The 21,769-nt window shown below is 47.4% G+C and overlaps 1 protein-coding gene across 1 annotated transcript; it reads right to left on the reverse strand.

The window, feature by feature from the left end:
• Window positions 1–1,122: 1,122 nt before the first annotated feature.
• Dnase1l3 (deoxyribonuclease 1L3) lies at window positions 1,123–21,540 on the reverse strand. The gene is made up of 8 exons (XM_090322910.1): window positions 21,131–21,540; window positions 14,556–14,644; window positions 12,591–12,680; window positions 11,534–11,646; window positions 10,203–10,315; window positions 6,732–6,889; window positions 3,028–3,124; window positions 1,123–2,448 (listed from the first exon to the last, which is right to left on the reverse strand). Exons 1-8 carry the CDS (start codon window positions 21,281–21,283, stop codon window positions 2,332–2,334), a joined length of 930 nt encoding a protein of 309 aa, XP_090179036.1. The 5' UTR covers window positions 21,284–21,540; the 3' UTR covers window positions 1,123–2,331.
• Between the last annotated feature and the right edge of the window lie 229 nt (window positions 21,541–21,769).

Raw genomic sequence — 21,769 nt, forward strand, 5'->3', positions numbered from 1 at the left:
GCATATTTTATCCACAACTTAACATTCTTTTCACAGGCTGAACGCTCTCAGCTGACATAATCAAATTTTTTTCTTTCAACCAAATAAGAAAAATTCAAAATCATTAACCCGTAAGAAAACAAATTAAAAAGAATGATGAAAATAAGTCACTCCTTTCATTAGGAACAGTGTCTGTACAATACATATGATTGGAAACAGAATTTCATTACAAGTAAGGCACAAGTTTCCATGACATGGTAATCCTGCCAGCTCTGTCTCATTCTAGGCAGTCTTGCCTAAGGTCAAGGGGACTCTCTCCGGGTTTCTGGAGCCTGGGAATAGACTCCTTGGGACTCCAGTGTACATGGAGCTTCAGACTCTCTAGACTAAAAGTCATGGCTGAGAAGGCAAATTGATTGACCAAGGAACTTTCCTTTCCTGAAAACTACCTCAGTTCTTTGCCTGTGCCAGCCTGGGCAACCTAAGATATACAGGAGGTTTGCAAGTAGATTGAGGATGAGTCCATTCTGTGAACCTCTTCCAGAATGATAACTGGCAGATCCAATTCATACGGCGTCAACCACTGGCAAAGACAGAAGCATTGTTTTGTTTTTTCCAGGAGGAGCCTTGGGACATTAGAACTTACTGATCCCAATTCAAAGCCTCTTGCTCCTGCTTGCCTTCCTACTCATCTGTGCTGGCCCCATGGCCCCCAGGGATAAAAGAATAATCATTTCTGTCTAGGAAAAAGCCTGTCTGTGACTAACTGGCTTGACCATTTATAGACTGGAAAGTTTCCTGGGACCATGAGTCCAGCCACAGAGGAGGGCTGACAGAAAGAAGGGCTTTGCTTTCCTCCTAAACTCTCAGGAAAGAAATGGAAAACAGAAATCACAAACCAGATAACGGTGAGGTGAGCAGGGATTGCTCCATCACCCGCTCTGTACCATGACATTCTGCCTTGCTGTATGCCCAGAAAGCAATGGCTTCAGCTGGCCATGGACTGAAACCATGGGCTAAAGGAAGCCTTTCTTTCTTTCAAGTTGATTATCTCAGGTGTTTGTCACAGTGCAGAAAGCTGACATGCAGGTGTTAGGTTCAGTGCCACAATGTTTAGGGGAAAAAGAAACTCTCAGAACACGCTTGTGGTGTGTCATACTCTGTATTTTTTAAGGTTACACGTGGTGTGCATGTGTGCAGGCTCCCTTGGAAGAAAGCAGAGGGGCTGCTGCTTAGACAAACTAGGGGCTGAGCAAGGGCGTGGCCAGCCTTTCTTCTGCTTCCTTTCTTCAGCACTGCTTGTGCACTTAGGCATATTCATATACTATTTGAGAAGGGAGAGCTTCAGAAAAAAAAGAAAGCAAGACCTACAAAATAGGGGCTGGGAATATGGCTCAAGTGGTAAAATACCTGCCTAACAAGCATGAAGCTCTGGGGCCAAATCTCAGGACTGCCAAAAGAAACAACAAAAACCTCATATAAAAGGTCTCCTTGCCACAGTGCAGGACTTCTAGCAATGATTGTTAAAAGCATCCTTGCTTCCCAGTCTGCCCGAAGGACCTTTGTCATCCCAGGACCTCCTAACAATAAGGGTTCCTGGTAACAAATGCAGGGTAATAAATGTATTGGAGGCGTGGGAGAGTGGGCTGGGAGCACAGAATCAGCTGAGGCTCTGGGGTGGTACAGAACACATGGGGTAGAGCCAAGACTCTGAGAGGGGAAGGACAAGAATGAGCAGAGAAGAGCCGTCCTGCTGGAGCATGATACAAGATGGATGCCAGGTAACCCATCTCTTGGTGGTTATGCCAAGATTCAGCTCGCTGTGTGAGTGGAACGCCGAAGAGCTTAGGGCAAGGAGTGGAAATGAGGCATGGAACACCACAGTGGTGATGTGCTGGCTGAACTGGAGGAGGAGAAGCTGAAGCAGTGAGCAGGGGAGCATGGTCCTCATCTTCCCCTCTTCACCCCTGTGAGAGCCTGGGGTGGCTTGAACCCAGACCTGCAAAACAGGACGCTGCTCAAGTCATGAGGTGTGATCTCGGTCTTGCTGATGCTGCTCCTGGAAACAGGGTTTCCTCATGAAGACTGACAGCTGAGAATCGTGCTCCTCTCCTGTGGCAGGATGGAGTGAGGACCAGTGGCGATGGTGGTGGCAGCCCTAGCTGCAGTGTGAGGGTCATGGAGGGATAACTGAAGACTTTTCTTCCCTATTTGGCTCAAGGCGGAATTGACTCAAGTGGAAACTGAAAGCGTTTGGACCAGTTCTATTTCCTGAGTATGCAAAGAGCAGCTCATACTGATCACAGCCATTTATTGAGAGGCAAGAACTCGTTAACAAAGCTGCTCTTGGATCTAGGAGCGATTGCCCTTTCTTCTCTTCTTCAGAGGAACAGACTTTTTGCTATTGGTGAAGGCCCTTGAAGACTGTAGTCTAAATTCAACTGGAAAGTGGTCGCTGACTTGCAGAGCCTGAAAGGAGAAAAAGGAGGTAGATTCAGAGGTTGGGAGAGTCCCTGGACAAGCTGTCATTTTGGGAATGAGCAAATGTGAAACAGAGGGAAAGTATTCACCCAGCAGACCAGTGAGCATCATCCTTGGTCCAACTCAATCAGAAATGTTAGCAGGTTATCAAAATCAAGGTCAAGTGGCTCAACGTGGTGTCTTCCAAGGTGACCTCAGAAGGTAACACTAGCCCAGTCCTCCAAGATGAGGGCTTGGAAAGGCAAGGTGACTGAGTACTGGGGGCTCATGCCTAGAATCCTAGTACTCAGAAGGCTGATATGAGCATCAAGGTTTGAAGGCAGCTTATACAGAAAAGTCCATAAGACTTACTTTCAATTAACAAGCAAAAAGCTGGAAGTAGAGATGTGGCTCAAGTGGTAGTGTACCAGTCTTGAGCAAATAAAGCCAAGCAAGAGTAAGAGGACCTGACACCAAGCCCTAGTAGAGAGGTGAGGGGAGAGGGAGGAAGGGAAGGAAGAGAGAAGAGGAGGGAGAGGCAGAGGGGGAGGGGGAGAGAAAGGAATAAAGACACGGTGACTGCCTTACCTCCTCTTCAGACAATCCATAAGATTTCTGGAAGTCAAAGACACCATTTGAGTTGGGAACCACAGAGTCAACAATCTCTCGCCCTCGAAGTACAATCCTGGATCACAGGGAGGGAAGACGAATCTGTGAACCTGTGATCCACACTGTGGGTTTCCAAGGTCAGACTGTGTGGGGTGTGTGTGTGTGTGTGTGTGTGAGAGAGAGAGAGAGAGAGAGAGAGAGAGAGAGAGAGAGAGAGAGAGAGAGAGAGAGAGAGAGAGAGAGAGAGAGGAAGAGAGGGGAGGGAGGGAGGAAGGGAGGAAGGGAGGGGGAGAGGAAAGGAGGGAGGGAGGGAGGTCTAGAACTGACAGCATCCTGGCCCTTTTGTGTGGTGGACAGCGCCTACAACTCCAAAAGCATCCGGTGTAAGGCAGGTTTTTATAGTTAAATTTTTGTTGTTATTACAAAGGTGATGTATTATAAAGGGCTCGCAGTTACATAAGTACATTATCTCTTTGCACAGTGTCACCCCTTCCTTTGCTCTCTTCCGGGTTTTCCCTCCCATCCCCACCTACAAGTGGCCTAGTTCCTTTCCCACATAGTGTCATCTTCACCCTTTAGAGGACAGGTTTGATTCAAGCAGCAGTGCTGTAGACACGAAGACCTTTACGGCTCTGTTCTTTTGATTCTTTCATGCTTTTCCTGCTTGAATTGGAGAAATGCTTAGGTAGACACTAGCTTATCCTTCATACTTCAGGAAGTATGAAGTACCTCCAAGTATTCTGTACACAAGAGAATTAAGGCAGAATTCAACACTGGGCAATTTTCATTGGCCTTTCATTTGTCTTTAGGATAAACAATCTGCTTTCTTAATATGGTATTTGGATATTTTCTTTGAAATTGATTTCTTTCCGGAAGAGGTTGATGGACCCAAAGAAACACAGAGAGAAAGCCCACAAAGCTGGTTCTATGCGAAAGTCAGTCCACGGAGTGTGGGGTCTGGGGCCCAGTGGGTGGGGCCTCTGTGGTCCTGACCTCTGCCTGAGGGGAAGGTGAGGCACACTGGCCTCCATGCCTATCTGCTCAGCTGTTTGAATTCACACTGATGGCTTGTTCTCTGAGTTCAGTAACACCACAGTTTGGTTGTTTTGTCAGTCATAGGGCTTAAACTCAGAGCCTGAACACTGTCCCTGAACTCAGGGCTAGCTCTACCAATTTGAACCACAGCTCCATTTTCAGTTTTCTGAAATTGGAGATAAGAGTCTAGTGGTGTTTCTTTGCTGAGCTGGCTTTGAGCCACAGTCCTCAGATCTCAGCCTCCTGAGTGGCTAGGATTGCAGGTGTGAGCCACCAGTGCCCAGTGCTTTTTTTTTCCCTTTCCTTTTCTTTTTTCTATCTATCTATCTATCTATCTGTCTGTCTGTCTGTCTGTCTGTCTATCTATCTATCTATCTATATCTATCTATCTATCTATCTATCTATCTATCTATCTATCTATCTATCTATTAATTTTTGCCTGTCCTGAGGCTTGAACTTGGCCTGGGCACTGTACCTGAGCTTTTTTTGCACAAGGCTAGTACTCTCCCATTTAAACCACAGTGCCACTTCTGATTTTTTCCTTTTTATGTGGTACTGAGGAACCAAATCCAGGGCTTCATGCATGCTAGGCAATCACTCTACCACCAATCCACATTCTCAGACCTGTATTTTTTAACCAGTGCTGGGGCTTGAGCTCGGGACCTGGCACTGTCCTTGAGCTTCTTTTGCTCAAAGCTAGCATTCTACCACTTGAACTACAGTGCCACTTTTGGCTTTTTCTGTTGATGTGGTACTGAGGAATTGAACCAGGGCTTCACGTATGCTAGGCAAACACTTTACCACTAAGCCACATTCCCAGCCTTGTTTTTTTTTTTTTTTTTGGCTTTTATTTTTACTCAACTCAGATACAAACTCATTTTGACATTGGGCTGGAGATTTGTGAAAGGCAATTTTTCAAACACAAAGAAAAAAGGGCAACACAGGTACTGTTCTGTTCCAGAGCTCTGCTAACACTTTGTACAGGTCAGCTGTGTGGTAGGTTTGCACAAGCTGAGCCAGGGCACACAAAACAAGGCTCTGTGATCTTTTTATCGCCCAGCAGTGGTTGGCACAGAGGTGTTCCATAAATATATGAACCCAGAACAAAGACAAGAACAAAATCTATTTTTATAACATAATTTGTAAACCAGAAGAGTTATACATGTTGTTATGGAAACCAGAACATTTAAAGCATCAAAATAAGAAAGGGATCTTTTAAAAGATCTATTCCAGTCTACCCTTTCTTGGCAAATGTATATAAACTCAGTTTCCTTCAAGGAACCTCATCCTTACTGGTTCTGTCAGCCCGTCTGGGCTGTATGGCTCCCTTTCCTAGCAAAGCCCACTCTGTGGGCACCTCTGTGGTCGATAACCAGGGGGATGGGGGCGGGGCCTGGCCAGTGACCTGTCTGAGGTTGCACATCTGGCCTGGGAAGGTTACAAGTGGCATCCCCCTAAGCTTGGCTCAAAACCCTTCAGAAGGAGATGGCAGGGTGGCTCACTCCTATAATCAACCCTAGCTGCTCAGGAGGCTGAGACCTGAGAATCACAGAGCAAAGCCAGGCGCGACAGAAAAGTCTGTGACACTCATCTCTAATTCATCACCAAAGAGTTGGAAGTGGAGGGGTGGCTCAATGGGGAGAGCTGTAGCCTTGAATGGAAAAAAGCTAAAGGCCAGTGCCTGAGTTCAAGCCCCAGTCCCAGAATACACACACACACACACACACACACACACACACACACACACACAAATAAGGAGGTGGGACTCCAGGGTCTGGTTAGTCAATTCCCACCCTGGTTTCCTCTTTCAACAGCTGGAGTGAAAGCATCTGAAAAGAAAACCCCAGCTCCCAAATCCCCAAAGAGGAACAAGGAGTCCAGGACCTGGAACAAGGAAGCCACACTGGGGGCCTAGGGAGAAAGCAGCCTGCTGGGCTCCCAGGGGGTTTCCGGCCTGCAGGGACAATCATTGACACCCTTGGTGATCACATGTTTCAGAGACTTCCATTTCCCTCCCCACTCAAGATGAAAGTATTTGAAAAAAACCCTGGTAGATGTTTTAAATTTTTGTGCTGACGTTTCATTTTTTTGTGCCAATGTTTTATTTTTTGTTCCAGTCCTTGGGTTTGAATTCAGGGTCTGGGCACTATCTCTGAGCTCTTTTGCTCAAGACTGGTGCTCTACCCCTTGAGCCACAGCACCACCACTGGCTTTTTTCTGAGTAGTTTGTTGGAAATAAGAGTCTCTAGGAATTTCCTGCCTGGGCTGGCTTCAAACCATGATCCTCAGATCTAGACTCTAAAAGTACAACGAATACTATGACTTACAGATGCATTTGTATTTAGGCTCCTGTAAGCAGAGGCCTGAGGAGTATGAATACCCTAGCCTGACTGAGGTCACTTTTAAGTCGTCCACTGAGGAAACCCACAAAATGCCCATGTAAGCAAGATGCTCACTTCAGTAGTGTTTGTAGCGGCATACCCAGCCTCAGAGTGTAAGGCCCCATACAAGGGATGGATGAACCACCAGGACTCGACATTCGTGAATGACCAGGTAACCACCAATGGATGCACTGAGTCACCGGGAGGGGGAGCTGGCACCCCACCTTGCTTAGCAGCACCCCCCCCCCCAGGGAGTTTGCCTCCTACCTGTCATAGGCACAGCTGGTGCTTTTCTTGACTGTGGTATCCTCTTGGTCCCCAATCAGCCAAACAAACCTGGGGTCTGTTCTCAGGCGAATGTTCTTCCAAGCCTTTCTGGGGACATAGCTGCAGCCAGCGTTGAAGTCACCCATGAAAATGAAATTCTGAAAGGCACGTTTTGGAATTGTCTGCTATCAGCTGTGGTTGCGGCTACACAAGCTTCTGCTTGAGGCTGTTAGCAAGAAATGTCCCCCCACATCCAGGAAAAGGGGGGCTGCTTGACCATGACTGTGCCCCCCTCAATCCATAGGTTCCCCAGAACCACAGAATGTGACTATCTTGGCCACAGGTCTTAAAGAAGTAAGTAAACTGAAGTCAAGTAGCTAGGCTCTGATGCAATCAAATAGCAGGTTTTCTCTCTCTCTCTTTTTTTCAATGCTTTATTTTTTAATTGTTATTATAAAGATGATGTACAGAAGGGTTATAGTTACAGGTAGAGAGTATTTTTCTTTGTCTTTTTTTGGACATTGTCATCTCTTCCCTCAAGTTCTCTCCATGTTTCCCTTCAGTCCCTACCCACAGCTGTATAGTTCACTTTCCACGTAGTGCCTACTGGGTACCATGGTGGCTGCTCTGGTTCACCCTTCATCCCTCTGTTTCTCTGTCCCTCCTAACCTCCAAAGAGATGAATGAACAAACGAGACAAAAGAAAACAAGAACAGCCACAAACAAAAATCCTTTTGTTTCCATTTCTGGATTTTTCCATTTCCTGGATGCACATTCAGATTGAGTTTTTAAAGAAGAGGAGAGGGGCTCATGGTAGAACACTTAATTTATTATTATTATTATTATTATTATTTTGCCAGTACTGAAGCTTGAACCTGGGTGCTGTCCCTGAGCATCTTTTGCTCAAGCCTAGCACTCTACCACTTGAGCCACAGTGCTTCTGGGGTTTTTTGTGATTAATTGGAGGTAAGAGTCTCATGGGCTTTCAGCTAGGACTGGCTTTGAACCCACAATCCTCAGATCTCAGTCTCTTGAGTAATTAAAATTACAGGCATGAGCCATCCCTGCCCAGGAGAGCATATTCCATTTTAAGACTTTAGATTTGATCCCCACCACCACAATAGAAAAGGATGAGGGGAGGAAAGAAGAGGAGGAGGAGCAGAAGGAGAAGGAGGAAGCGGAGGAAGAGGAGGAGGAAGAAGAGGAGGAAGAGGGGAGGAAGAGGGGAGGAGGGAAGGAGGAAGAAAGGAAGAGAAGGAGAGAGGAAGAGGAGGAGGGGAGGAAAATGAATGGAATGGAATGGAGTTTAGAACACAGACACAGAGATGCAGAAGAAGATGGTTAGCTACAGGACCAGGAGACCCCAGAGGGAAGCAATCGTGCCCATACACATTGATCTTGAACTTGGAGTCTCTAATACTGTGAGGAGAGAGCTTCATGTTTTCATTCACAGAGACTGTCGGTATGGCAAACTAATAGAGAATCTGCCTTAATCTCCCTTTTAAAAGAAGAGGCCACGGTTTACATCTGAGTCAGAGTTCTGACAATTATCTAGTAATGAGCACAGAGGTATAGTGGAGGGAGTGTTGTTTCACTGCGTCCTCTTGGTCTTAGTCCCCTTGTCTACAGTTCTATAGCTCAGTGTAGGCATGTGGGTGGAACCCAAAAATCCAGCCTAGATCTTTCCTTCACATCTTTGTCTCTGGCTAGAAGAAGTGCAGGGAATATAAACACATATGAATGAATCAGCACCCCCCTCTCTTTTTCTCCTCATTTATTTCTGTGTGTGTGTGTGTGTGTGTGTGTGTGTGTGTGTGTGTGTGTGTGTGTGTTGGTACCAGGACTTGCATTTAAGGCCTTATGTTCTCACTTTGTTAGTATACTACTGGAGCCATACCTCCAGCCTAGCATTTTGCTGGTTATTTGGAGATGGAGCCTTTGGGAATTTTCTGCCTGGACTGGCTCTGAACCTTGATCCTTCAGGTCCCAGCCTCCTAACTAGATGGGATTATTGGCTTGAGCCACTGATGCCTGGGTCTCTAATTGTTTTTGAGGTTTGAACACATCTTCCTTAGAGGACCACATTCCTTGGAGAACCCTAGGGGAGAGGGCCATAGGTGATATCCATTACCTTCACAGACATTTTCTGTGTTGAAAGTACTCCCTTCTCCCACAGGGCTTTTGGAACAGAACTTTAGTGTTTAACAATACAGGGGAAGTGTCAGATTTCCTTGTTTATGCCATTGTGTGGGAGTAGTTGCTGACTTTAGATTCAACTTGATCCCTGTGATCAGGCCATCACCTTAATCTGGCATCACCAGGCTTGTGCTAATACAGGCACAATCAGATAAGCCTGCAATTGTTCCAGCCAGCATGAAGTGTTTGATAAAGATGAATTTGTGTCTCACATTAAATGCTAGGTGGTGGGAGGCACTGTTAAACCCTGTAAAAACAGTGGTTTGTGGGCCAGGAGTTTGGCCTAGTGGTAGAGTGCTTGCCTAACATACACAAAGACCCCAGCTTGATTCCTGAATACAACATACATAGAAAAAGCTGGAAGTGGTGCTGCGGCTCAAGTGGTAGAGCTCTGGCCTTGAGAAAGTCCAAGGACAGTGCTCAGGCTCTGAGCTCAAGCCCAGGACTGGCAAAAAAAAAAAAAAAAAAAAAAAAAAAGAAATCCCAGCTGACACTAATAGCTCAAGCTACTCAGGAAGCTGAGACCTCAAGGACTGAGGTTTGAAGCCAACTCAGAGATATCTGCAAGCATCTGTTTTCAATTCATCAACAGAAAACCAGACTTGGAGGTGGGGCTCACCCATGAGCAAGAAAACCACATGAATGTGAGACCCCAAGAGCAAGCAGCAGCACCAGTGCTCAGTGCATGCTTCAATGATTTTGTGATTTCTTTGAATGAATGAGACTTCCTGGTGTCCTGCTACTCACAGAGAAGCAAGGAACCACACTCTTCCTTTCTTCAGTACCCCAGCTCTGACCAATGCCGTTAGCCTTGACTTATTCTGTACCTGGTGCAGTGGAACTGCTCAGGAAGGCGAGGATCATGAGAATCCCCTCTCAAAAGGAGTAAAGGAATTTGGAAGGCCAGCGCTCTAGAGCACTGCCCACATTTGACAAGAGCTTTCTCGGCGTCCCCCACTGCCACAGGTGGGGGTGTCCCTGCTGATGAAAGAAGCTATATGTGGGATTGCGGGGCACAGGGCCTAGCATCAGCTTGTCACTCAGTACATTACCCCGTCCATTGTAAAAGGGTCAAGCCATGAATTCTGAAGGCCGTGTGGGGTCCAAGCAGATTCAGCAAGGAGGACGTTTAAGACTGAGGAGAGGACCTAAGATAAGACTGAGAAGCCGCAGCAATGGCCTCCTTGTAGCCTGCCTCTCCCTCCCCTTCTTCTCCTCTACGACCCCTTTCTGCCCCTGCTGGGGGAGGGGATAGCCCCTCCCAGAAGCCCTCACCTGTGCCTCCCACCGGCGCTGCACATCTGTGTAGACATCTGCCAGCTCGTCGATCTCTTTCACAGATGTCTCCGGGGTGGAGTGCAGGGGAACGATCACAAAGTCCTTGACAGCTGGGGACAGGAAAGAGGAGGTGGTCATTCCTTCCTCTTATGAGGCGCCCCCCCCATCACTGGGGAAACTGACTCTCTCTTCTAGAAGGTGGGAGCTGCATCCTGTGGCTTCCCTGGTTCACAGAGGGTCCAGCAGTGGCTGAGATTGTAGTGAACACGCTTCTCCCACTTGGCCTGAATAGCTATCAAAGCTATTCTTTGCTGGCACTGTGGCTGCTTCATTGTGTGTGTGTGTGTGTGTGTGTGTGTGTGTGTGAGAGAGAGAGAGAGAGAGAGAGAGAGAGAGAGAGAGAGAGAGAGAGAGTCTCTTGCAGCCTGTATATTTCTTCTAGCTTATTTTTCTCCTTTTTTTTAAACTGACAAATAAAATTAGTAAGTTTTAAAAATAAGAAATCTAAGCCAGGTGCTGATGGCTCATGTCTATAATCCTGGCTACTCAGGAGGCTGAGATCTGAAAATTGCAGTTCAAAGTCAGCCTGGGCAGGGAAAACCATGAAACTCTCACCTCCAGTTAGCCACCTAAGACAAAACAAAACAAAACCAGAACTAGAGCCATGGCTGAAATTGGTAGAGTGCTAGCCTTTAGCAACAAAACTCAGGGACAGTGCCCAGGCCCTGAATTCAAGACCAAAACTGATAATGTTGATGATGATAGTGATAATAATAATAATAGCCAGGCACTGGTGGCTCACGCCTGTAATCCTAGCTACTCAGGAGGCTGAGATCTGAGGCATTCAGTTCAAAGCTAGCCTGGGCACCAAAGAACATGAGGCTCTTATCTCCAATTAATCACTAGGAAACTGGAAGTGGGGCTGAGGTTCAAGGGGTAAGGTGGTAGCCTTCAGCTGAAGAGCTCAGGACAAGGCCCAGGCCCAGGGGTAGGGTGGTAGCTTTGGGCTGAAGAGCTCAGGGTCAGCGCCCAGGCCCAAGCCCCATGACCACACACACACACACAAAAGAAGCTGAGGTCTGAGGATTGATGTCCAAAGTCAGGCCAGGCATGAACGTTCATGAGACTCTCATCTCCAATTAGCCACCAGAAAACCGGAAATGGCACTGTGGGTCAAGTGGTAGAGTGGTAGCCTTCAGCTGAAGAGCCTAGAGACAGTGCCCAGACCCAGAGTTCAAGCCCTACAATTGATATAATAATAATAATAATAATGAGAAATGAAAGAAAGAGTAGGGAAGTCTGAGGCAAGAGGGGCCTGTAAATCTCACCAGTGTGTGGGGACTGGAACCAAACCACAAAGGGCTCCCTGGAAAACACATCTGCATCTCCATCCTGGTAGTCATGGTAGAGGTAGTGTTCCTTCACCGTCACCAGCTTTTCCCTAGAAGAGAATAAAGGAAGTCCTCTTTGCTGACTCCCTGCTTTTCTTACTGGGACCCAGGGCTCTCTCAGTTCCCAGAGCAGATTCTAGTGTTGACAGTCTTTAGCCTGGGATCAAGGCTAAATCAACTGCTCTCCACAGCCAGAACTATTCAGCAGCTGAGGCTGTTATACTGTTATCCAGGGCATGCACAGGCAAATGCTGTCTTAAATTACTAGTAGGAAGACGATAAGACTAGGAAGTTCAGGTGAGAATTGCAAGCAAAGTGCCAGTGGCTAATACCTGTAACCCCAGCTACTCAGGAGGCTGAGGTCTGTGAATCAAGGTTCAAAGATAGCCGAAGCAAGTAAGTTCACGAGTCTCTTCTTCTCTAATGAATTTACCAAAAATCTGACAGTGGAGGTGTGGCTCAAGAGGTAGAAAGCCAATTTTGTGTGGAAGAAGCTAAGGGATAGAAACCAAGTCCTGAATTCAAGCCCCAATGCTGGCATTAAAAAAAAAAAAGTGAATTGTACAGGTCAACTGGGCCAGGCAATGACCATGAAGGGTAAAATAAAACAAAACCAAAACCGAAAACAACAACAACAACAAAAAAGAAAACAAAAGGCTGGGAGCATGGTCCAGTGATAGAATGCTTGCCTCGCATACACAAAGTCCTGGGTTCCATTTCTTGATACCACATTCACAGAAAAGGGCAGGGGTGGTGCTGTGGCTTAAGTGGTAAAGCATTAGCCTTGAGAAAGCCCAAAGACAGCATCCAGGCCCTGAGTTCAAGTCCCAGGACTGGACTTCACTTTGAAGATTAAGACCGCATCAGATTCAATTTTAACTGCAACTGTTTTGACTGATAGAGACCTGGTTGGAAATCAAAACTTGTTTTGAAAGAATGGAAGCACAATTTCATTTGTAGGCAGCTTCCACTGGCTAAGGTGGGCTATACTCACTTGTAGATAAAGGCATACTGTTCTTTGTAGGTATTTCTTCCAAGCCGGGAGCTAATCACATAGTTGTATGTAATGCCTCTCCTTGAATTTCTAGAAAACATAACAGACATTGCCGTCTTAAATAATGATCCTGTTGGGCTACGTCTGTCCCATCTCTCCGGTCTTCTTCCCTGATTCCCGTGGCATCATATGGAAGGCCATTACTGGATGGCACTAAGATGTCTGCCAAGATCTTTACAGTCTTTGGTGTGTTGGCCCTCTTTCCCTCTCTCCTTTCTCCCTCCTCACTCCCACTTCATTTGAGACAAGATTTTAGTGTGTAGTCCAGGCCAACCTCCAATTTGCCATCGTCCTGCTGTAGCCGCTCTGGCACTGAGAGGACAGGTGTGCCATGCCAGCCTTTGTTTCTATAAAGGTGAGTGTAGTTTTTAACCCCCTTTTTAACATTTACAAATACAAACCTGGAAGCCAGGTGTTGGGGGCTCACACCTATAATCCTAGCTATTCAAGAGGCTAAGAGCTACAGGATTGTGGTTTCAAGCCATCCTGGGTAGAAAAGTCCTTAAGACTTCACCTTCAAATAACCAGCAAAACTCAAATGGTAGTAGAGTGCCAGTCTTGAGAGGAAAAAGCTCAGCAAGACCATGAGACTTCCCCACTCCCCCATACCAGCATTATAAACACACACACACACACACACTAGAAAGTTGGTATTGGAACCTAGATATTCCTATCCCAAACCCTATAAGCTTTGTCCTGCTGTTGTGGGAGCCATGAAACCTTTCCAGGATTAAGGCAGACTCAGAAACCCCTCTCCGGCCTCCACCAGAGCTGTATTTCAAGTTTCCTGGTAGAGTCCACCTTATGAGGCTAAATAGGAGAGCATGTTCTCCTCCGAGAGAATTTCTTATATTCCTACACTAGCAACTAGGATTTCCAATCCCTGCTGTTGAAAGCCAGGGCCTAGAGATTAGGTCCACCATGAAGGTGCCTGGGCCCCGCCCCTTCCCCTCATGAGGGAAAACTGCGCATGCGCCAAACCTTCTCCAGCCCTACCTAGTGTGTCAGGGCTGGATCAGGTTTCCCCACCTTTTCTGGAGAAGGATTTTGGTTATGACCAAAGCAGCCTCGAAGACAGTGGGAAAGGAAGGGAAGCGAGGGTCGAGGCCAACTTAGACTCTAGGGAAAGTCCAGAGATTTCCCACACCATGGGGCCCAGGAGTGAAGGTAAGAGTTCCTGCTGAACTAGTTAGTGTGAGGGGGGCCTGAGTTGACCTTGGGCTTGAGGTGACTGCTGGGAAACGACTCAGGCCCTCCTGCCCTAGAAGTGGACATAAACAGCTGGGGGAGGGGGGCAGCTCAGTGGCAGAGTGCCAGCCTGGGTTCCAGCTCTATCTGGACCCCCCCCCCAGTTGCTCTTCAGTGTTTGTAGAGGAATAAATGTTCTGGTATATGTAAACTCATTAGTGGGGATACCTGGCCTGGAATAGGGTACTTGTGTAGCTGAGGCATTTGTTGCCCCCAGACCATCATCTGCCACTGTGATTCCCTTCCGGTCTCTATAGAGATTCCACTAGCAAGCTCTGACCAGGGCCACACACCAGGCTTGTTTCATCCTTCTGGGCATGAGTTCATTTAATTATCCTGGCAGCCCAGACAGATGCTTCCACTTGATCTTCGCTTTACTCAAGAGGACATGGACTTTAGTGCCTGGGCTGGCTTTGAACTGCAGTCCTCACAGCTCAGCCTCCTTAGTAGCTAGGATTACAGGCGTGAGCCACCTCACCTGGCTTCTGGGGTTTCTTGAAGAGAAAATTGGGATCTTGGGTCTTCCTCTTCTCTCTCTCCTTCCTGGTGCCAAGAGCCTCACATATCTTTTTAGCCACACACTCCTTCCATGATGCAGTTTTACCACAGGCCTCAAAGTGACAGACTAACTGGCCATCTACTGAGGCCCCAGCTCACCCATTCAGCTTCTCCATTAGCATGGGACAGATCTTGTTGCTGCTGTCCTTGATCTCCATCAAGAGGATGAGGTCACAGCGCTTGATGATCTGCAGAGAGAATTCCCAGGGGTTTGAGGCCATTTCCCGAAGGTCATAAAACCTTCTGTTGTGCATTTATGATGTTTAGAGTGTGGCACTGGTGCCTGTTAAAAATAATTTAATTTCTTCCCTGAATTAGATGAAGGGTGCCCTGTGGTAGGTGTTTTAATTATGTCTGTTTTCAGTTATCTCTTGTGTTTGAGACAGAGTATTGCTCTGTTTCCCTACGGGGCTCACTTGATTTTCCTGCCTCAGCCTTCCAAGTAGCTGGGATTACAGGTTTGCACTAGATGCCCATTGTATATGTCATTTTTAAAGATTTTTATTTTAATGTATAGAGGGGTTGCAGTTATATTCGCCAGATAGAAGGTGCATTGTTTCTCACACATTGTGTCATTCTTGTTTGATTTGTGTGTGTGTGTCCATTTTAAAGACAAGAAGGCTGAGGATCAGGAGTGATCACGTAAATTACACAGCACTCAGAAACTAGAAAGTAGCCAAGGCAGAATTTGAACCTCAGCAATCTGAATTCAGTCCTGCACATCCTGCCTCTTCGCTTCAGCAGTGATAAAAGTAATAATATCTGTAACTCTAGCTGCTCAGGAGGCTGAGATCTGACAGTTGTGGTTCAAAACTAGCCTAGGCAGGAAATTTCAGAGACTCTCATTTCCAATGAACCAGAGAGAAGCTGGAAGTGGAATTGTGGTTCAGGTGGTTGAATGCTATCCTTGAGGCAGAAAAAACAAACAAACAAACAAACAGCTCAGGAAAAACACCAGACCCTCAGTTCAGCTTTTATGAGATTGCCTTAGAAGCAGGGCACTGGTGACTTACATTTGTAACCCTAGGTACTTAGAAGGGTGAAATCAACTGAATCATGGTTCCAGGCCACCCTAGGAAGAAAAGCCCAGGAGAGTCCTTCTTAAATGGAAGACACTAGGCAGGGTGGTGCTTGCTGCCAGCACCTGGCAGAAAGTTATACTTTTTATTTTTTTATTTTATTTTTTTTAGATTTATTTTATTTTATTTATTTATTTTTTTATTGTAATTAGTAAAAGGGTTACATGATATTTGCCAGATAGAAGGTGCATTAATTCACATACATTGATACCCTTTCACATGTCTTGGTACTCATTTCCCTCCCCCCCCACACCCCCAAAGTTATACTTTTTAAACTATAGTTTATGGGTTTTAAAAAACTGGAATGCTGTCAGGTGCGGTGGCTCATGCCTGTAATCCTAGCTACTCAGGAGGCTGAGATCTGAGGATCGCAGTTCAAAGCCAGCCCAGACAATAAAGACCGGGAGGCTCTTATCTCCAATTAATCATTAGAAAATGGGAAATGTGGCTGTGGCTCAAGGGGTAGCTGGTAGCCTGGAGGTGAAGAGCTCAGGGACAGTGCCCAAGCCCAGAGTTCAAGCCTCATGACCAATACCAAAAGAAAAAAAAGTTAGAATGCTATTTTTTTTTTTGCCAGTCCTGGGCTTGAGCTCAGGGCCTGAGCACTGTCCTTGGACTTTCTCAAGGCTAGAGCTCTACCACTTGAGCCTCAGCACCACTTCCAGCTTTTTTCTATGTATATGTGGTACCAAGGAATCGAACCCGGGTCTTCGTGCATGCTAGGCAAGCACTCTACCACTAGGCCAAACTCCCGGCCTAGACTGCTATTTTTAAAAGAAAAAAGATAAAAAGTATTTGATGAGAAAGGGATTATGGAAGAGATGATGACCACAGTTGCCAGGGACACAGCAGGTTCTTGTAGATTTTAACATGAATTTAATGAGTTGTAGATGATGCCTAATAGGATACCTGGCACATAGCTGTTAGGGCTGGGGGCTAGCCCAGTGGAAGAGAGTGGTACAGTGCCTGTCTAGCTGCCAGAAGGTCTTGGGTTCAATTCCCAACTCCAACAACATCAAAATTGCTTTTATCAGTGACTCGGTTTTCATAACTCCTAATAGCATGTGGCCCATCTGTGCTATATGCCTTGCTCCTCTGAGGCCCAGTGGGTATCAGTAAGCTGAACACCAAGGGAACATGGAGTCACAAGACTCAACCTCCAGGGAGACACAGATGACCTTAGATTGCCCTTCCTCCCGTATCAAAGAGTAGCACATTAGTGCCAAATACGTGGGAAGCACGGGTTCATGCTCACTTCTGTGAGTGAGCCAGGCCTCAGCTTCCTGTTCTTGTCCTGTTCCTGCTTACAAGCACACGTGAGCCTGCCTCCAGCTGCCTCTGGCTTTCACTTCCCTTGCCTGATGCCCTGGGTCTCTGGGAATAATTCCTACACAGGAGAATCTGTGGTCTAGTAAGTGATGCAATTGGCAGCCATCTATTCCCACGGTGTTAGCCAGTTGGCTTCATGCACCCATGCCTCCATCCTCCCACCCACTGAGCCATCCAATGTCTCAGCACATGTTAGGCCTTCATATTTCCCACAATTAAAAATTTTTTTTGCCAGTCCTGGGCCTTGAACTCAGGGCCTGAGCACTGACCTTGGGCTTTCTCAAGGCTAGCGCTCTACCACTTGAGCCACAGCACCACTTCCAGCTTTTTTCTATGTATGTGGTACCAAGGAATCCAACCCAGGTCTTGGTGCAGGCTAGGCAAGCACTCTACCACTAGGCCAAACTCCTGGCCATTTCCCCCAATTTTATTCTCACCTCTGCCACAGCATCTGGCATGAATGTCTGAGTGGATGGAGAAAGGAAGGACTATGCCAGAACCAAATTTAGTCTTCTGACATTGTAAGAAAGTGAGAATGACTTTCCTGCTTGATCCTTTACAAGTCCTGTTGTTGACTGAAGGGGTAGCTCAGAGGAGGGCGGTGTGCTCAGCACACATGAGGTCTGGGTTCCATCCTCAGCACCTCAGAAGAAGCTGTGTTACTAGTTTCTAATTAAGAAATAATATTGGGCCAGGAGTTTGGCCTAGTGGTAGAGTGCTTGCCTAGCATGCACGAAGACCGGGGTTCGAGTCCTTGATACCACATACGTAGAAAGAAGCTGGAAGTGGTGCTGAGGCTCAAGTGGTAGAGCTCTAGCCTTGGGAAAGTCCAAGGACAGTGCTCAGGCCCGGAGCTCAAGCCCAGGACTGGCAAAAAAAAAAAAAAAGAAGAAATATTGATAATCACATGCCAGTGGTTCATTTACATGTTATGCCAGTTACTCAGGAAGCTGAGATCTGAGGAGTGAAGGTTGAAGCTAGCCCTGGCAAACAAATCCTGAGACTCATATCTCCAATTAACCACCACAAAGCTAGAAGTAGAGGTGTGGCTCACCTCTAGTAGAGTACCAACCTTGAAGGAAAACAACTAAAGCAAGAGTGTGAGGGGCTGGGAGTTTGGCCTCGTAGTAGCCCTGTGTTTACGTGGTTATCCAAGTGGCATTGCCGTGAGTAGCATATTGATTGTAAGGATGGCACTGTCCCTGAGCTTTTTTCCTGAGCTCAAAATTAGCATTTTACCACCTGAGCCACAGCTCCACTTCTGACTTTTTTGGTGCTTACTTCTTTCCAGGCTAGCTTCTAACCCAGATCCTCAGATCTCAGCTTCCTGTGTATCTAGGATTACAGGCATGAGTCATAGTGCTTGGTTTTCAATCACATGGCTTTAAGTTTACATCTTCATCAACACGTGACCTTCAGAAGGTCACTCAAGCTCCCTGAACTCCCAGATGCCTTCCCTGTGTATTTAGAGAATAACCATAGTCATAGGGCTTATTAAACATGATAGAATGTGCTCAACCAGTCCCTGGCATGGCAAACAGTGGTGATGTTTATCAGTCAATTTTAGCCTTGCCTTGCTAGCTGAATATTACTGTGAACAGTTCTTCCACTGCCTTTAAGTATTCAGTTTTCAAGCCCAGTCTTGCTACACATTTTCCCTGGTCCCAATTTCAGGCTTGATTACCAAGGAAAAAATATTTCTCCTGGCTCCATCTCCTGGATTGGAAGATCCAAGGATGAGCTCCTCCCGGCCCCCCTCTCACCCCCACCAAGGCCCTGAACCTGAGATTAGGCCAAATTTCAGAATATGACATTGCACCATGCACATTGTGTGCACGTTGCACATAGAATTGATGAAATCTGGGTAATGGGTATCATGAGAAGGCCTGGGAAAAGGGAAGACAGACGGATCTAGAAAGTTCTTGGGCAGAGGGGTGGGGGTTAGGGGAGGGAAATGGTACCAAGATATGAGAAAGGGTATCAATGCATGTGAAGTAATATACCTTCTATCTGGTGAATATAATGTAACCCTTCTATTAATTACAATAAAATATATGAAAAAAAGAAAGTACTTGAGCAGAGGCTGGCTAGTGAAACCCTAGTTCATGCCTCTGCCAAGGGAACCTGTGAGGGGGACACTGGGGTGGATATGGTGCCTTGTGCCTGTGATCCCAGCTACTGGAGAGCAGGGATCTGGGGCTCAAGGCCAGCCCCGCAAAAAGAATTCCATCACAACAAACAAGCCAAGTGAAGTGGCATCTATCTATAATCTGTTACTCTGGAGGTGTAAGTAAGAGAGAATCACATTTGGAAGTTGATTCCGGCAAATCCACAAAACTTGGTCTGAAAAAGAACCTGAAATCCAAAAGGCTCAAGTGATAGACTACTTGTCTAGCAAGTTCAAGGGCCCAGGTTCAGCCCTCAGTACTACCAAAACAACAAACCCACATAATAGCATGGCACTGAACCTCCACCCTACCTCTGCCATGCTGCCCAACCACAGGCCACTAACTCACTTCACCTTTCCAAGTTCCAAGTTGCTTCATCTGCAAAATGAGCATACTATTTGCTGGTAAAGCTCAATGTGGAAATGTGGGGGCTACTTGTTAAGGACTGAGCACCTACCCCCCACACACACACCAGATAAAGACTACTATGGGCTGGAAGCTCTCGGGGCCTCCCACCTCCACCACTCCCCACAACCCCTGTTCCCCAGAGCCCTGGACCATCGGGCACAAGCTGCGCCCTCAGTGACTGGTGTTCCTCTGAGAATATGAGCAGAAGGACCCTCTCCCAGGCAGGGTTTGCTGTTTCTACACTCGCACCCAGCAGGGATAGTACACCCAGGAGGGGAAGACAGTCTGCTCATGCTTTAGCTTCCAGGAGGAGACCCGAGGGTGGTGTACCCACGGTGATGAATCCAGAGCAAGGCAGGCACCCGGCCTGCACACTTGGGTTTGGTCTTTACTCTTCCCCTATCTCTGCCACACTGAGTCTGTTCTCTATGATAAAGTAGGAATGTTATATGGCCCCACTGTTCAGTCACAGAGGCCTGACCCCTCAGATGAGAGGCGCTCAGCCTTGGAGCCAGCCTTTGTTGGAGGCTGGCACTTGAACCTGTGGAATTAACTGGCACTGCTTGGTCACATGGCGCTGCCAGTGCCGTGGGATGAGCCCTGTGGCTTTGCGGCATGGGGCACAGTCTTCAGATATGCTGAGTGGGGACCTGGTACCCCAGGACAGTGCTGTATGGAGGAATTGAGTCATAGAGAACAAAGAGCCAGCCTGGGGATTGTGGGTGCACCGTGGGTTAAATAAGCCAGGAAAGTGGTGGAGACTCAGGAAATAGTTTCCTTGCCTGCCATAGCTCCCTCTTAACCATCCCATGGTGGCTCCCACAGGTCTGGCACAGCTGTCCTGGAGGCCCCAGGGCATTTTCCAAAGGGCAGGGCCACCCAGAGCCCATCTCACCCAGGCCAGCACAGGCTGGCCCACACTGCATCCCATCTGCCCATGGGCCCGGCTTACCCAAGGGCTCAGCCACCCGTGCTCAGCTGGTATTGTTCCACCAAGCAGACAAAGGGACCCCCAAGTTCTCAAAGCTGATGGGTGGGATCTGAACCCACAGCCCCATCCACAGAGGATGGTGATGGACAACCTGCCAGAGTCCTGGGAGAGATTTCCCAGCATCAAAAAGAAATTAAGCATAGGACAGAGTCTCCTGATCGCAGGAACTGTGAGCAGTGTCCCCACACACTGGTGGTATCATTCATGGATAACATCACCCAGCTGCAGAGAAAGAATGGCCTTGGTGCTGGAGGGAGGACAGAAGAGAGGAAGAAGAAGAAGAGAGGAAGAGCTTGCTTCCCTGATACTCAGGTGGACGGGCAGGACTGAGCATCCCACCTCTTCATTATCTCTATCTGAAGAGCTTCCGGATAACATTTATAGTACCTGGCCTGAGCACTCACAGGTAACAAAAGCCATCAGAACAGCCAACACCCACCTAAAACCTACAAGGTACTTATTCCTATGAAGGGAAGGAACACTGCTTGCAAGACCTGACAGGAGTGCCACTCCCCCCCCAGGTGAACTGGCTGTTGTCATTGCTGCCATTCTTACCATGATCACATTCTGAGCTAGCTGCTACCTGCATCCTAAGAATAAACGTTTACAAATGGCTCCTGAGTCTCTGAAAGCCTGCAGACAGGGAGAAGGCATGAGAGGGGTCCAGGAGCTAAGAAAAAGGGGGGTGGGTGGGCTTACCTTCACAATGACATCCATGGCCTTGCCATTTTCCTTCTTGCTTTCCCCGAACGACCTCACATTGAAGGAGCAGAGTCTGAGAGCCAGGGCATCCTGGAGGGCCAGGAGCAGCGGCAGCAGCAACAGTGGGAAGGCCCAGCTTCTCGGAGACATCCTGGCGTCTAGGCTTCAGCTGGGTGAGGCTCACTGACTTATAAAGGCAGCAGATAACAGGAATGACTGGATTCCTCTGGGCTTGCTTACTTTCACTTCTCTGAGGAACTGAAGATGGAAGATCAGGGGTTTCTGTCCCCAAGGAAATAAGCTACTGGGCTGGTCTTGGGAGTCCTTGTTTTCATCACTGGTGAGGACGACATGCCTAATTTAGACACCGGCCTCTGCAACGTTCCTCACATCCGAGTAGACATAATTCTGACCTCTGGTCACCTTTCTCGTGGTCTTACTCTGACAGAGCTGGCAAGTGGTCTGCCCAGAGGGCACCTGGGGTGGCAGGGGGCCCCTACCATCCGCTGGGAGCAAGGGAGTTCCTGTTTTCTCAAAAGCACTGGAATTGGGCAGCCAGCTGTCCCTGGATGCATCCACGCTGTCATTCTGGAACCACCCAGATGGGTATACACTAAGATCAAATGTAGCTTTCTC

Source organism: Megascapheus bottae, chromosome 2 (genome assembly GCF_031878675.1).
Source record: "Megascapheus bottae isolate mThoBot1 chromosome 2, mThoBot2.hap1, whole genome shotgun sequence".
Classification (NCBI taxonomy): Eukaryota; Metazoa; Chordata; class Mammalia; order Rodentia; family Geomyidae; genus Megascapheus; species Megascapheus bottae.

What these genes read in the sequence shown, in the direction of transcription:
- Dnase1l3 (XM_090322910.1), bottom strand. Translation starts at nt 21,283, where the DNA reads ATGTCTCCGAGAAGCTGGGCCTTCCCACTGTTGCTGCTGCCGCTGCTC. An exon ending in GTTCCAGTCCCCACACACTG is followed by an intron (nt 10,316 to 11,533) that starts GTGAGATTTACA and finishes TCCTGTCCCCAG; the next exon opens with CTGTCAAGGACTTTGTGATC. An exon ending in ATGGATTGTCTGAAGAGGAG is followed by an intron (nt 2,449 to 3,027) that starts GTAAGGCAGTCA and finishes TTCTCCTTTCAG; the next exon opens with GCTCTGCAAGTCAGCGACCA.